At 43.3% G+C, this 14,926-nt stretch overlaps 1 protein-coding gene across 1 annotated transcript in view; it reads right to left on the bottom strand.

The window, feature by feature from the left end:
• pdcd5 (programmed cell death 5) overlaps positions 1-14,926 on the bottom strand; it is a 107,486-nt gene that overhangs the window by 43,156 nt on the left and 49,404 nt on the right. Inside the window, exons 2-4 of the mRNA XM_039763576.1 lie at positions 11,796-11,839; positions 6,026-6,087; positions 5,834-5,925 (exon numbers count right to left, since the gene is read on the bottom strand). Of these exons, the coding sequence (XP_039619510.1) occupies positions 5,834-5,925; positions 6,026-6,087; positions 11,796-11,839 (198 nt within the window). The remainder of the gene's footprint in view (positions 1-5,833; positions 5,926-6,025; positions 6,088-11,795; positions 11,840-14,926) is intronic.

Here is a 14,926-nt window from a genome sequence, read left to right as displayed (position 1 = left end):
CGCAATGTGTCCAGATACACTGTGGAGATTTTTGTCTTACTAATGTTTGTAAACTTTTAATTTTTCAGACATTGCTCGAGCATCATCTGTACATATTTCAACACAGTTTTCTCATTGTATGCTAGCCTCAGTCATGAAATTATCCAATATATTGAATAAAGCAAGTGCTGTCACTCTGTCTTGTACCGGTTTATAAAAAAAAAAAGTTCCTCCACTGCTGACAATCCATCGCAAAAATTGAACACATGCAATTAAATGACAATCCTTGTTGCTATCTGTTGCCTCATGAAGCTGAATTGAGAACAATCTTCCACGCAGTTTTGGCAATAGTTGCTCCTGTATATCTTCAGAAATATCACCAATTTGACAAGCAACAGTATCATTTGATAAAGGGATGGACTGCAGTTGTTTGGTAAAATTATCTCCAAGCATAATTTCCACAGTTTGAATTTCAGAATGAGTTCTTCTCCAATAGTGTGCGGATTTTTGGATCTAGCTATTTCTTACGAAACTTTGTAAGAAGCTAGTAAAGCTTTTTCATTGACAGACAAAACTTTTTTAAAAAACAGATATTTTACTTTTCATGCGATTTTAGTTTAGCAGCAAAAACTCGAGGTTTATTAACATACTCACTATGAATTGTTTCCAAATGGCGCTTAAGCTTGTTGGGTTTCATGCTGTCCACTTCCAACATTTTCAAACAACTAACACAAAGGGGCTTCTCTTCGCCGGCTACTTCGGTTCTCATGAATCCAAAATTTAAATACTCTTCTGAAGATTTTCTTAATTTAACCTTTGGAACGATGCTCTTCTCCGTGCTTGTTGCTGCTTCACAATTGTCCAATGCTCGTTTGTGCCCAATTAAAAATTTATCCATGATGGTGAGCTTAAAAATGTTTGGTTTTTACAACATATATTTGAGTTGCTACAAACACTATCGAGTACTTAAGTCAAACAACCAGAAAGAAATATAGCCTCAGCGAGACGAAGTTCTCATTTATACTAGCAGGTGCATCTCTAGTAAATTCAGCAAAGATTGAAACTTTCCGTGAAAGTGCGAGAAAGAAGAAGAGGTGGGCAGTGTTGCCATATGTGTCGTAATTTCGCTATGCATAGGGAAATTTTAAGCTCGTAGCAGTGTATCAGCAGCAAAAAATATAGGAATAAATTTTATTAGGGTTTCAAAAAAAACGTTATGGGGGTGCGATTAAAACCTATGAAAACTAACAGTAACTAAAAAATACTGCTTAAAATCAATTTTAGAATTAAAATTCAATTATGATGGTGCTCAGTGAATAGCAAAACTATTCAGGATAAACAAGGCCAAAACATTAATGCTCTGTTATATACAGCCACATTTTCTATTCAGTGGTGTTAAGAAAATTTTAAGTGAGTTGCAATTTGTGATTTTAACAACATCTGGAAGTACTTATTGTTCAAGAAAGTTTCTCAGACATGTGAATGCCCAGGAATTTAAAGCTGGAAAACACACTCCACCTCAGCCCCATTTATAAGGATGGGAGCCTCTCTGCTGCCTTTAGTTGTCTAGGAATCTACAATGACCTCTTTGGTCGTTTTCGTGTTGAAGGTGAGGTTGTTGTCAGTAAAAAGCTTCTGTAAAAAGCTAAAATATTCTCATGGTAGAAATAATACACTATAAATGGTCCAGGATTGTAAAGACATTAACAGACCCCTGTAAAACACAAGTCAGTTACATACGGGGAAGCTACAATAATTTGACACCCATAATGCTGCCACTTGGTAGTCATACAATGGACAATGGTCATTAAAAAAAAATTCTAAGTGTAACTGGGAAAAATCAGAAATGTAGCACATGAATGTTTTCCTGTTCAAAGTGTTATCTGGGTTGAGGTATGGGAACCATCTCAGTCAGAAGTAACTGAGTACCAGTTTAGGTTATTTGAACAAACAAAGCCTATTAGATTATTTAAATAAAAAAGCCTATCTGTAGCTATTAGAAACTGCAACCTTAGCCCTAGATAAGACCAGATAGTTTACATCATTGTGAACTGTAAAGTTCTCCTTAAGTTCAGATTCTCAATTCTGCATCTTTAGTCCTGTCTGAATCGTGGATTTCAAGATCATGATGTTGAATCTGTTTGGAATTTAAGAAGATTTAATAGAACTTTCAATGAGAATTAGCCAAGGATAAGTAGTAGATGATATATTTTTACTACACTATGTGAAGTCCAGGGGTGCGGACAGCTGCCCTAACCCAACACTGACAGGCAGGCACAAAGTTGCCACACAGCTCACGTTTTATTCACATGGGAAAGCACTTGTTCTCTGCTCTCCAGAACACAGTACATAAAGCGTCCAATAGCAAAGTCCAGCCCAATTGCCTTTCCTGTTTCTTCTCCACCTCCACTCTCCGGCTCCCGGAGTAGTGATGGCTGGCCCCTTTTATAGGTGGTGTGTCCAGGTGTCCAACAAGCTTCTTCTGGCAGCACTTCCGCGTGTGGTGGAAATGCTGCTAAATAGGGCTCAGGCAAGGTCCAGCTGGCCCCTGTTGGTGGCCATGGGCCCCAGCAGAGTTGAGCTTTCATGCTCCAAACCCATGGGCTCCACTACAAGCCAGGGGGGCGGTCCTCTAGCGTTCGGAGGTCGACAGTGTCCGGAATAAGCCCTCTCCCCAGTCATGTGCTACCATAGCGGAGTCTTGTGGGAAGATGTGTCCTGGCCCGCGAGAGCTGTTGTTCTGCCGAATGAGGAGTCAACCTCATCTGGATCACGGCTTTGTTCTGAAAAAGAAAGACAAAAAAGGGGGCAGGAAGGCACATGGCGGCACTCATGTCCTTGCCCTCTGGACATGGAAACATTGCAGGAATCCCTGCTCTGCCTTATGCCCAGCTGAGGTTGGGCTGTCCCTCTGCCACCATGGAGAATGGTCCTCGACCAAACAAGATCACAAGCACACGTGTTGCATTGTTCAGACACCCAGTCTTCCTTTTCTGGATCTTTTACTCTGGGGTGCAGCAACAGTCTGGGTCTCTCTATGGCATAAAGAGAGACCATGTGCTGCCTGCACCCCTTTCGACTTACACATGGTGACCACTGGCATCTGGGGATTGGCGCTGTGGGCACCAGCACAAACGAACCCTTGCGTGCACTGCATACATTTCCTCTGCCATTGTGCAAATGGCCATTATGCCCAATCTGCTGAAGGGGTTGCGTTACCCCTTTGCTCTGTACCCCCTTTCCTGCATGATACGGGCATCATTTTCCTGTGCAACGGCATTTACCTTGGTGGAGAGTCGTGTGCCGAGCTTCCTGAAACACTATGCAATCTCCACGGATTTCTTGGCTGTCCTCTCCAAGCTCTCCAACGTCTGCTTCAGACAGACAGACTACCTGTAAGAACAACTGGACAGGCGGGAGTATCCTGTCCACCTCACGCACAGTTGACATCAAGTTAGTAATTTCGGCCAGCAGTGGACTCAGGCTTGGCTTGTCCTTAGTCACTGGCCCAGAGCCTTTACGCAAGCGCACAACTTGCTAAGGCTCCATCGGGAGTCTCCCGAAATGACCGTTCGTTGTCCCGCCTGTACCCAATCACATACAGGAATCTGACACAAACAGACAAGCAGTTTCAGGGAGGTTTGTCCGCCCCTCCGCTGCCTCCTCCTCCTCCCTTTGATTTGAATCCATGCAATCCTCCTCTAGTGTTCTTCCTTCGGACAGCAGCAGGCATGGATCTTCGTCAGCAGACCCTTGTATGCTCACCTCATTGTTGTCCCATGGGACAGCACGTTTTGGCCACCGCTGCGGCTCCGGACATTCTCCGTCTAGAAATTAGGTGTATGGGACCGAAAAATAACCTTCCCAGGGCAATCCTTCTCTGGGCCTGACACCTACCTCAGAGCTCCTGTCTTCTGGAGCGCATTTCTTCCAGCTGTCCTCTATCTGGGTACGCCAATCCAGGTATCTGATTGCAACAATCGGCTAGTGGTCACCCACTGCTTTCAGACCTTTCCTGGACCTTTTCTTCCCCATTGGGTGGGAGCGGTGCTGCCTCGGCAGTTTAGGCGTAGTCTGTTACACTGCTGCCAATTGGGTGTCTTGTGCTGCTAAGCTGCCTCGCGCTACTGTGTAGGGTAGGACACAAGAATGGTTTACAAGGGATTCCCTGGCAACCTATGCAAGTCCCACCTGGGATGCCACTTGTGAAGCTCAGGGGCACGTACAGACATCCTAACCAGACACAAACAGGCGGAGACACAAAGTTGCCACAGTACACACGTTTTATTCATGTGGGGAAGCATTCTCTCTCCTCCCCACAACACAATACATAAAGCACCAAATAGCACAGTCCGGCCCAATAGCCTTTTCCATTTCATCTTCTGTGCCAACAAGCTTCATCCACCTCCTCACGGCTTTGGCACCCTGAGTAGTGGCAGTTTGCTACTTTTATAGGACACCCAGAAGGTTGGCAGGTGTCTAATGAACTTCTTCCAGCAGTACTTCCACGTGTGGTGTAAGTGCTACTAAATAGGGCTCAGAAAAGGTCTAGGCACCCCCTGGCGGAGACCACGAGCCCCAGCAGGGTTGAGCTTCCATTCTCCAAACCAGTGACCTCACTACAAGCCAGGAGGACTGCCATCTAGCGTTCTGGGTTGCTTGGGGCTAGAGACAGTGTCCAGAATAAGCCCTTTCCCCTGGTCATTCTGTGGTAAGGTGCCCGGCAATCCGCCACAACTGTTAAGAAAAAAATGAACTGCTCCATGGTAAATGTACTAAGCATCCATATACTTCATGGCTATACAAATGTTACTTATCTAACACACAACTGACAGCAAACTCACTCTCAACAAAATTACTGCAAATTTTCTTACTAATTTTCAATTCCCATAACAGTGACCCGACATTTGCGCAATAGACATGAGCGCTGACAAAATAGCACCCATTAAAACGCGCTGTCAAAATTACGCCAACAAAATCGCGCAGACAAAATCGCAAAAGTTTTATTAAATGTGAATTACTAGTTTAAAGAATATATGTTTATTTTAGAAGTCAATATTATGAGACATGGCACGCAGATAGTCCTTAAGATCACGTCCTGCATATGTAGGAAGAATTGCAGCAAGACGTCTTGATAGTTGAGCGTATTTAGACTTGCTGGCTGCCTGACTGCTGGTAATTCCGCTTTGTATACGACGTGTTATGCCAACCCTCGACTGAGTTATTTGTTCACGGCATGCCATCAGCAACATGTTCTCGCATGTTCCACATGGTGATAGGAAACAACGGGTTGGCTCGTCGATTGCGTCTCAATTGACCAACGTAATTGTCCTCCCAGTAATCATAAACATTCTGGAGATTGTCGGGTCTACTCTCGCTCAGTTCATCGAAAGCGGACCCAACATCTTCCGGAGGAACGATGGCCTCTCTCGCGATTTTGTGGCACATTTGTCGAAAACCAGTTAGCGAGTTTGTCGGCGCTCATTTGTCCGTCACGGTTTTGTCGCCGAACCTCCAATAACTATTACATTGTAGGAAGTCTAACACATCTACTTTAACTCAATACCATATAGGGAGTTCAAAGTGCATTTTAAACCGTCCTCTTTTGATGAGCAACTCACATGGAGGACAAACAAGAGGTCCATTAGGCCAACACCCTATCCCTCAAATGGCATATTACCAGTACAATTTACAGAAATAAAACATTGTGTAGAGGTTTTTCTTCAATGTTTTGAAACTTTTTTTAAAAATACCCATCACTTGCCAATACACTAAAACACCACACCAGAGTACCAGAATCGTATTTCAACATGCATAAAAACTTTGTTTTTGAAAGAAAGAAATACTTATTTACTTTGCCTCCAAGCTGTCCACATCTTGCCATCTGTATAAGGTAATTCTCTACTGCTTTGGCTTTTTCTGGCTTCACAAGTTCCAGATTGCTTACTAAAGAAAGAAAAAAAAAAAAGGAAAACAGGCACAAGTGAAACAGACAGTATTTAAAATTATATATGAATCAGATAATCATTTAAAAAAAAAAACTTACATCGAGCACGTGCAGACTGTTCCAGGACTTGAGCCAAAACTGTGTTTCGTACATCTGTCTCTCTGAATACAAGAAAAAAAAAAAAGTTAAATATTAAATAATCACATGTATTTTGTAATCTGCTTGTTAAGGTAAATAAACAGTGCAGCAAAATCAATTTTAAAAAAAGTTTATGAAAAATAAAATTATAGACTTAACTACATTTTCTGCAACACTTTTTTTTTTTTTTACATTGGCAACAATGGAACCATTAATAGTATTACATGGTCCATCAATTTCTATGCTATACCTAAGCATACTTCAGTCTTCAACTGTCCACATATCCATGGCACCACACTACCTGCAAGCATGGTATCTACTAATTAATCCGATTTCTTTCTATATGAGAAACATTACCGGGATGCACTAGGACACATCATCAGTGATGTATCCTGAGGTCATCCGGACGTTACAGGTCTCACAGCATCATACACCCTCGTTTAGGCGACCCAGCCGGAGTTGATCAATCCCCAACTTGCATCCTAGTATTGATCCACAGATCAGCCCTCATTATCCAAAGCCTTCTTGAGGCTTTCTCTGCAGCTTCACTTACGGATTTAATGTCCCTCTTTTTGGCTGCTCCTGTTATGCCCAGCCGTGTGAGGACTCTGTAGAGTGAGCTGTCTGCAAATCCTCTGCAGCCAATTTCTATGGGCTCAGAGTACCCTCAAGCCTCTGTTCCTGTACTCCGCCACCAGCTCCTGGTACTTGCCGTGTTTCTTCTCGCTTGCTTTCTTGATACCCTCTTCCCAGGGCACTGTCAGTTCCAGCATGATCAGCTGTTTTGAGGCCTAGGAGGTAATGGTCATGTCTGGCCAAAGTGATACTGTTACAATTTGTTGCAGGAACTTTAGGTGCTTTCCCAAGTCAGCCTGCAGCTGCCAGTCAGAGGCTGTGTGGAAGAGGCCTGTTATTACTGCCTTTGCCTGGGATTGCTCTCCCGCTTTAACGAAGGTAACTGCCTTCTTTGAGCTGTGGAGGAGTTTGCTTGTTCTGATGGTTGCAGCCAAGCTTTCAGCAACTGCCTTGAGCACCTTGTCATGGCGCCACCGGTAGCGGCCATCTGCAAGAGCCTTAGGGCAGCTGCTAAGTAGATATTCTAGAGAGCCTCTTCCTGAACATAGTGGGCACGATGGTGTCTCGCTCTTTCCCCAGACGTGGAAGTTTGCTGGGGCTGGCAGGGCATCGTAGACTGCCTGCACCAGGAACCGGACATGAAAGAAATCTCCCTGCATGATGTCTGACCAGGTGATCCTTCGCTCAAGAATACTCTCCCACATTGTCCATGCACCCTGTTGCCGGAGTCCTACTTCCCTGCACACTCTCTCTTCCTCCACCCCTGCTCGGACCTCTTCCTGGAGTAGATGGATTCTCTCTTTGCCCTGGGCTTTGTCGACCTGGGTCTTTGGGAAGTAGCCCAGACCTGCTCTACCTGTTGCCATGGTGCCCACCAGAGCCTTCTGTCTCAGGCGTGACTCTGCCACCTCCACAGCCTTCTCCGCCCTCCATTTCCTACCTGTCCTCACCGCAATGCCAGCTGCTGACACCTTACAATCCTTGGAGTCCCTGTACTGTAGGGGTTCTCTGGTGCGTGCCACCATGATTTCTTCAGTGAGGCCGCTAAATGGTAGCCGCAGGATGTTACTTGTCCCATACAATGCTGCACTGGTGAGGCTGCGTGGGAGTCCCAGCCACTTCCGAAGAAAGCTGCCAATGATCTTTTCAAGGGACTCAACTGTTGAAAACGGGACTATATATACCAGCACAGGCCATAGGACTCGGGACAGGAATGAGTGCTGATAGATCCAGGCTTTAAACCTACCAGGAAGGACAGACCTATCAACCTTGGCTAGCCATGTCCCAAGCTCCTGGGTGGATTTCTGAATGGCAGCTATGTCTTTCAGACTTGAGTCAAAGACTTTCCCCAACTCTGTATTGGCTGCTCTGAAGGATGGAATGACTGTTCCAGCGATAGAAAAATCGGTACTTATCAGTCACCTTCCCCTTCTTTAGCACCATGGACCTTGATTTGGAAGGCTTAAAACTCATCTTTGCCCATCCTTTACTTATAAAGGTAAATTTTAATTCAAGTGTAACATATTGTCATTATTAGACTGGAAGCATATAATAGCTTTAAATTTACCTTCACACAGCTGGAACTGTTTATATAAAAAAAACAAACAAAAAAAAAAAAAACAACTTCAACTAATATACACTGCTATTGGATTATTTTGCTTTGCTAATGCTCCAAAGCCAATATTTTGGCTTTAATCAAATAAACTAGCTCTAGGTTATTATTCTAATTTAGATTTTGAAAAAGTATGCTATTGGCACATTTGTATTTAACTATAAAAGAAAAGATACTGTGATGCGTGAGTCACTGTCTTGCACCCCAAAACACAAGGATGAGTCTCAGTACTTTAGCAAAACCACCTTTACTCAACTTGAAATGGAAACAGCAGGCTTATTTATTGCAGAGGGAGCTACAGACACAGAAAACGGGCACAGTTTGGGCCAGGTCATTGGCCAAGTTATACTGTTCCCTGCATTTATAATGTACCTTGCATCACCCATCCACGAAAGGTGCATACAGTGAGATCTTGATTGGTTTGAGGTTGTTTCCGCGGCACTATGCTGCGAACCTGCAATTGTCTTGGCAACGGACAAGCAGTACTCCACAGATGAACTCCTAACTTTGACGTGTTGTCCCGTTGGGTGGGGTATATTGGTCCTAATAGAGATCAGAAACCTCACACCCACATAATGGGTTTTCTACATACTCCACCAGCACTTCTTAGGATTACCCGTCAACCCCGCCAGCTGTAAAATGTCAAGCACCACACAAAGACAGACGAGATGAGATTGCCAGTCATTACTGAAAATGACAACATCATCAACAAAGTCACCAGCGTATGTGGAATGGGGATGCAGAATCTGGTCAATCATCCGCTGAAGAGTCAAAGGTGTGCCATGGAGACCAAAAGGGAATGAACACAGTCTTCTTGCACTAGACTGCTCCAGGGGTACTTGCCAATATCCCTTCACGAGGTCTAGGGTGGAAACATATGAGGCCTGCCTGAGCTTTTCCAACAGCATGCGGGATCGGGTATTCATCAAACATGGACATCTTATTCAAACGCCTAAAATCAAAGAACCAAATCATCGGCCTTTGAGACAAGTAAGATTGGGCTCCACCAATCACTTGTTTGGATGCATAACACTTAACTAAAGCATCTGCTGAACTTTTTCGTGTATCAAGTTTATTGTTGCCTCTACCAGGGGATACAGGGGAACCTGTATAGTGTTACAATCTTGTGTTCCACAATTGTTGCCAGCCAGGCATGGCCAAAAAGACAGGAGTTCCTCTCAATCAACGATAGTAATTCCGCTTTGAGTGTCAGTCAAATGCTCGCCTATAGCGGCGTCCGATTGAGGGACATCTGCGGACTTGACCATGACCTCTTGCATGGTTCATGTCACTCCTTCAGCAGGTTAACATGCAAAACTTGTACGGGCTGCCGCCACCCTGAAATCCGAACTTATATTTCTCAGGAGATATGTGCTCTTGACTGCTGGACCCAACCACTCAGCCTGAAATTTATGCAGATCCGACAGAATCAACACCAGCACCCGATTCCCTTCTTAAACTCGTGAAGTTTACTTGTCTTGTTGTAAATCAAGTTTCTGCACCTCCTGCTCACAGGATAAGACAGTCTGGAAATCTACTCCTGCAATGACAAAACTCTATCAAAAAACCTTCCCCGCTCTTCTCAAAAAATGTGTAACACACCGTGAGGTTGGTGGCCAAACAGTAGCTGAAAAGGGCTCAACCTAGAAGACTCCTGAGGAGACTCCCAAAGAGCAAATAGGATAAGGGCACTACTGTATCCCACAAAGTCTGGTCGTCATGGGTGACTCGTCAAATCATCTATTTTAGGGTTTTATTAAATCATTCAGTCAGGCCATTCATTTGCGGATGATTAACCGTGGAGTGTAACTGCTTAATTGTAAAGATTTTGCATAGCTGTTTCACGATGTGAGACAAAGCATGCCCTGATCAGTCAAAATGTTGTGAGGAATACAGAGATACTTCACCAACAGAGCAGAAGTCCGCTTGCCGCAGCACGGTCACTTCTGGGTATCTTGTGGTATAATCAGGTAACACAAGCATATACTGAAAGCCACTTTTACTCTTGGGAAGCGGGCCAACAATATTTAATCCCACCCTCTCAAAGGGGACGTCTAAAATAAGCATCAGTACATTGGGTGCCTTGGTGGGTCTGTGAGCGGAAACTAGTTGACAGTTGGGACAGGCCTTACATAATTGCTGCACATCCCGGCCCATATTAACCCAATAAAAGCATTTTGAAATGTATTCCCATGGCCGCCGAAAACGTGACAGAGTAATTTTTAAAACGTTCTCCCTATGCTCACTTGGCACTACAAACTGCTTGATACACTTATCACACATGCAATAAGAAATCACCCGATATAGAAAACGATCATCAAGTTTATATAAAAAAAAAAAAAAAAATGTGGTGTTTTAAAACTCGGGTCCTCTCTCTCCAGATAGTAAGAGTTACTTGGGATGTGGGTTTGTCTGAATGCAAAATCCAAGTTGCTATTAGTTCGTTGCAGGCAAGCAAACTCCATCTGGATGGCAGTCACTGCTTCCTCGGTGTCCAAGGCAGCATCGCACTCACCTCCCCACTGCTACTTCGTTTCCGTCCAGGTCAATATGGAGTGTCAGGTCTGGGAAGGCTAAGCTGCTGGTGCGTGCGACAGTGGTGTGGAAAAGTCTGCCAGCTGTCCTGGGTCTTCACTTGAGGATTTATCCCCCACCCACCAAAACATGACGCCGAGTCTCAGTACTTTAGCAAAACCAGCTATATTAAAACTTGAAACAGTAACAGCAGGGTTATATATTGTAGCAGGAGCTACCACTCTCCTATACATAGCCAAAGCAAACAGGCATAGTCTGGGCCAGGTTAGTAGACATGCTTTACTGTCCCCTGCATTTATAATGTCCCTTGCATCACCCATCAGCAACAGGTGTAAATAGCGCAATCTAGATCAGCTCGTAGATGTTTCCATGGCGCTGTGCTGCGAACCTGTGGTTGCCTTGGCAATGGACAATTAGTACTCCACAGACAAGAAACGCTTCAATGTGACGTCCAGCGGGGTTGGGATTGGTTGGGGGGTCCTACAAGAGTTCAGAAACCTCACAATATTGACAAACAAAATTTTACTAAACATAAAAAGTATATTTACTACAAATGAAGTGGATTTCTGGCTAGCCTGTGGGCTACAACTCCATTTAACCTGCTTAACCAGAGCAGAGTCACAAGAGAGCTGCAGCCACTCTTAGCAAACATAGGGCACAAATCAGAAACACATGAACAGGGCACCAGTTCAAACACACATATCCCCAAATACACACTAGTGTCAATTTGGCATCATCAGTTCACCTAACCTGCATGTCTTTAACTTGGTTAACTTAAAAACACATTTCAACAATCCCTTTGGAACTCACTTTTTATTTAGCATTGTACTTATGCTTGACAGTCTAACACGACAAAATGCAAAAATGGCATGAAAGAAAAACTGGAAGTGGCAATTACAGAGCACATAATTTTATATTGTAGCATCACAAACAAATGCCTGCCAAGCATTAAAATACACTAAGCACAGCATGCATGTTCTATAGGAAGAGCAGATAAAAGACAAATACCTTTGTTTTGTTTCTTGCTGAGACTGCTGATCTCCTGGGGAATCCTATATTTGTAAGAAAAAACAGTTAGCTATAACATTTACAGCTAGCTGTAATTAGTTTACTCATAAAGATCAATTTATATGACTGTTTTCAAGGATTCATTTTGTGAAATTTGAATATTTCATGTCTTAAATATGTTTACACTGTATGTTGAAGCATTAATATTAACATCAATAATCACAAATTAGGCAAGTTAAAATGTTGTTGTTAATAATAATGGTATATTGTCTGATATTTATTGTACATGAATAAGTGTCTACTCATCATTTCTCACATACTCTATCTATATAATAAAACGTTAACATTTGTGTGTGTGTGTGTGTGTGTGTGTCCCTAGTCCTTAGTAGCAATCTGACTGGCTCAGTTTGGCATATGAGCGATTGTTCAGTTTGACTTTGATGGTGCAATCGAAAGACAGAGTACAAGTATTAGACACACAGGAAGGTGTAAAAAGTTTAGAAGGCAAGTCGAGAGTACAAGTATTATAAATGTGGACTGAAAGGTGAGCAAGGATCTCGAAATGACAGTCTGTGAAGCAGGCTTTACAGAAAACACATTCAAGATAGGTAGTACAGACCCCCAGACTTGACTCTCTAAGACGACAACAAAACTCTCCCAAAAAAACCCTTGGAATGAAAAAAAAAAAAAAAAGAAAGAAACCTTGGGAAAGGCAGTTCAAAAAGAGACCCCATTCCTCCAGGTAGGTTAGGCGTGCAGTGGGTGTCAAAAAGAAGGGAGTCAATACAATACACAGAACAGAACAAATCCTCAATACAGTGGAACCTCGGTTCACGACCAAAAAGTTCGCCAAACCTTTGCCTCGGTTCATGACCACACACTCGGTGTATGAACAAGCCAGTTTCCCTTTCGGTTTGTGCGCGCCAATGATTTCCGCACTTGTTGCATTGTTCTCGGTCAGACCGCCTGCCTGCTGCTGAGAGAGAGTGAGAGCGCCACGTGCCTGCTGGGGAGGGGGAGATTGCTACACATATTTGCCTGCCTGTGCCGGGGGGGTGAAGTTGGGGGATGGTTCGCGTGCACGTACTGGCCTGCCTTCAACTGAGAGAGAGAGAGAGAGAGAGAGAGAGAGAGAGAGAGAGAGAGAGAGAGCGAGCGAGCCACGTGCCTGCCTGGCTGGTTCATTTAAGCAGAGCCGCTCCCTGTTCATTGTTCTCAGTCAGACGTGTGTGCTTCACCTGCACTCTTTGTGTTCTACTATTTTGTGTGCTTTTGCAGTTAATTATGGTTTCTAAGCAAGTGAAGAGTGCAAGAATAAAGTTTTGAAGAAAATTGAAATCGAAGTAAAGAAAGAAATTATTGAAAAGTTTGAGCGTGGCGTTCATGTTACTGATCTTGCCACCGAGTACAAGAAGTCAAAATCTACAATTTCGACCATTCTAAAGCAGAAAGAATCTACTGTATTAAAGCAGCTGATATTGCAAAAGGAGTTACAGAGTTAACCAGGCAGAGGCTTCAAGTGCCGGAAGAGGTGGAAAAACTGTTTTTACCAATTTGAGAACCCTCGTGCTTTCAAGCAGCACAATGTAAACAAAGCCAGACTGCCAGTAATGAGGAGGGGAAACACGAAGAGTTGGGTCACAAGGACTTTGTTTTTGGAATGGCTGCATGAGGCTTTCGCTGCCACCAGCTAAACAGCTAAAAACACTAGAAACCCAAGAAATCACAAGAGAGAAAACACCTGAAGGAAAACATCCCTCCATTGTGGAGCCAGACTCTTCCTCCTCACTTCATGCCAGAACTCAACTCATGTAAGGTTAGTTTTCATGGTGGCTTTTGTATTACGGATTTTTCAAAAGTTAATTTTTCAGTTCGTAGCGTCTTACCCGTGCCTGACTTCACCTTACGCAAAGCGGCAACACTAAAGTTAAAAAACCTGCCTGAAGTTTTGAAACCTGCTTAAGATCTGAACCTGCCTAGGACTGAAAGTTTAAAACTGCCTTGGATCATAAAAGAAAGCAAGCCTGCATTTTCAACGCCATGGCATCTGAGTCCAGGAGCCAGAGAACATTTCGAACCCCCATTGAAAGTAACAGTGGTGTGAGTGGAAGTCACTTGATCAGGATGTTTCAATGGAAGATCAACTTAATGATGACATAAAGCCGTCCAATTCATTAATATCTAAACTTCAGTCTGAAATGGACTACAAATACAAACAATTATCTATTACATTGAAGACTGTAAATGAATTAAAAAGAAATGAACTTAATTACGAATCTATAAAATCGATCTTCAAAACTCGTTCTTTAACATGAGAATGGAATATAAAAGGTTAAGCGACAAACTCTTATCCCTCCAGAGTACGTAAGATATCACGGAAAATGCTACAAAGGACTTTGATGCTAAAATAGAAACTATTCGCACATTTTCGGAAAATACGATGGAATGGGTCTTTGAAGTACGTCAAAATATAAGCCTCAACCAGCAGCCTGACTTTTCGGCTAGCCAATTCAAGGATTACAGAACGACGAATGACTTTCCTGACGTCTCGCCAGAAGATAGTGTCTCACAGGTTTCCATTCAAAGTAAAAGTCATATAAGTTGTGGCGAATTCAGCCAAAGCATCCCAAATCTCCGCAAAATCTAAACGTAGTACAAGTTCAGCCGGGACTTCTATGAGCGCCATCAGATCTCAAGAGGCAGCACACGCTGTGCTGTGGGCTAAAGCAGAAAACCAAAGAAAGCAACAGGCTCTAGATTTAGAAGAAATGCAGCTAAAAATAAAGAGAAAAGCTGAGGAAATGCAGAGAAAAGCTGAAGAAGCTCAGCTAAAAGAGATCAATTGGCCTTGGAGGCAGCTATTGCAGAATCAGAAGCGAAATTAAAAGCACTTAAAGGGCGCAATCGCAGTCCTAATAGACTAAGCCAGAAACCAGATGTGAAATTTGAAAAGTCGCAAGATGCGAACAGTTACAACTTTACAGATACGAATGAAAGTAAAAATAAACCTCAGCAACAAAACGAAGCACCTCTTCAACAATCGCTTTATGATAAGCGTTACGATCAACAGAAACAACAACAGTATAAAACTCAAGCACCTTATATGCCACGCAAAAAGATCCCAATATTTG

The sequence above is a fragment of the Polypterus senegalus genome, chromosome 9 (genome assembly GCF_016835505.1).
Source record: "Polypterus senegalus isolate Bchr_013 chromosome 9, ASM1683550v1, whole genome shotgun sequence".
Classification (NCBI taxonomy): domain Eukaryota; kingdom Metazoa; phylum Chordata; class Cladistia; order Polypteriformes; family Polypteridae; genus Polypterus; species Polypterus senegalus.
The sequence above is the reverse complement of the archived record's forward strand: the minus strand, read 5'-3'. Positions and strand labels throughout refer to the sequence as shown.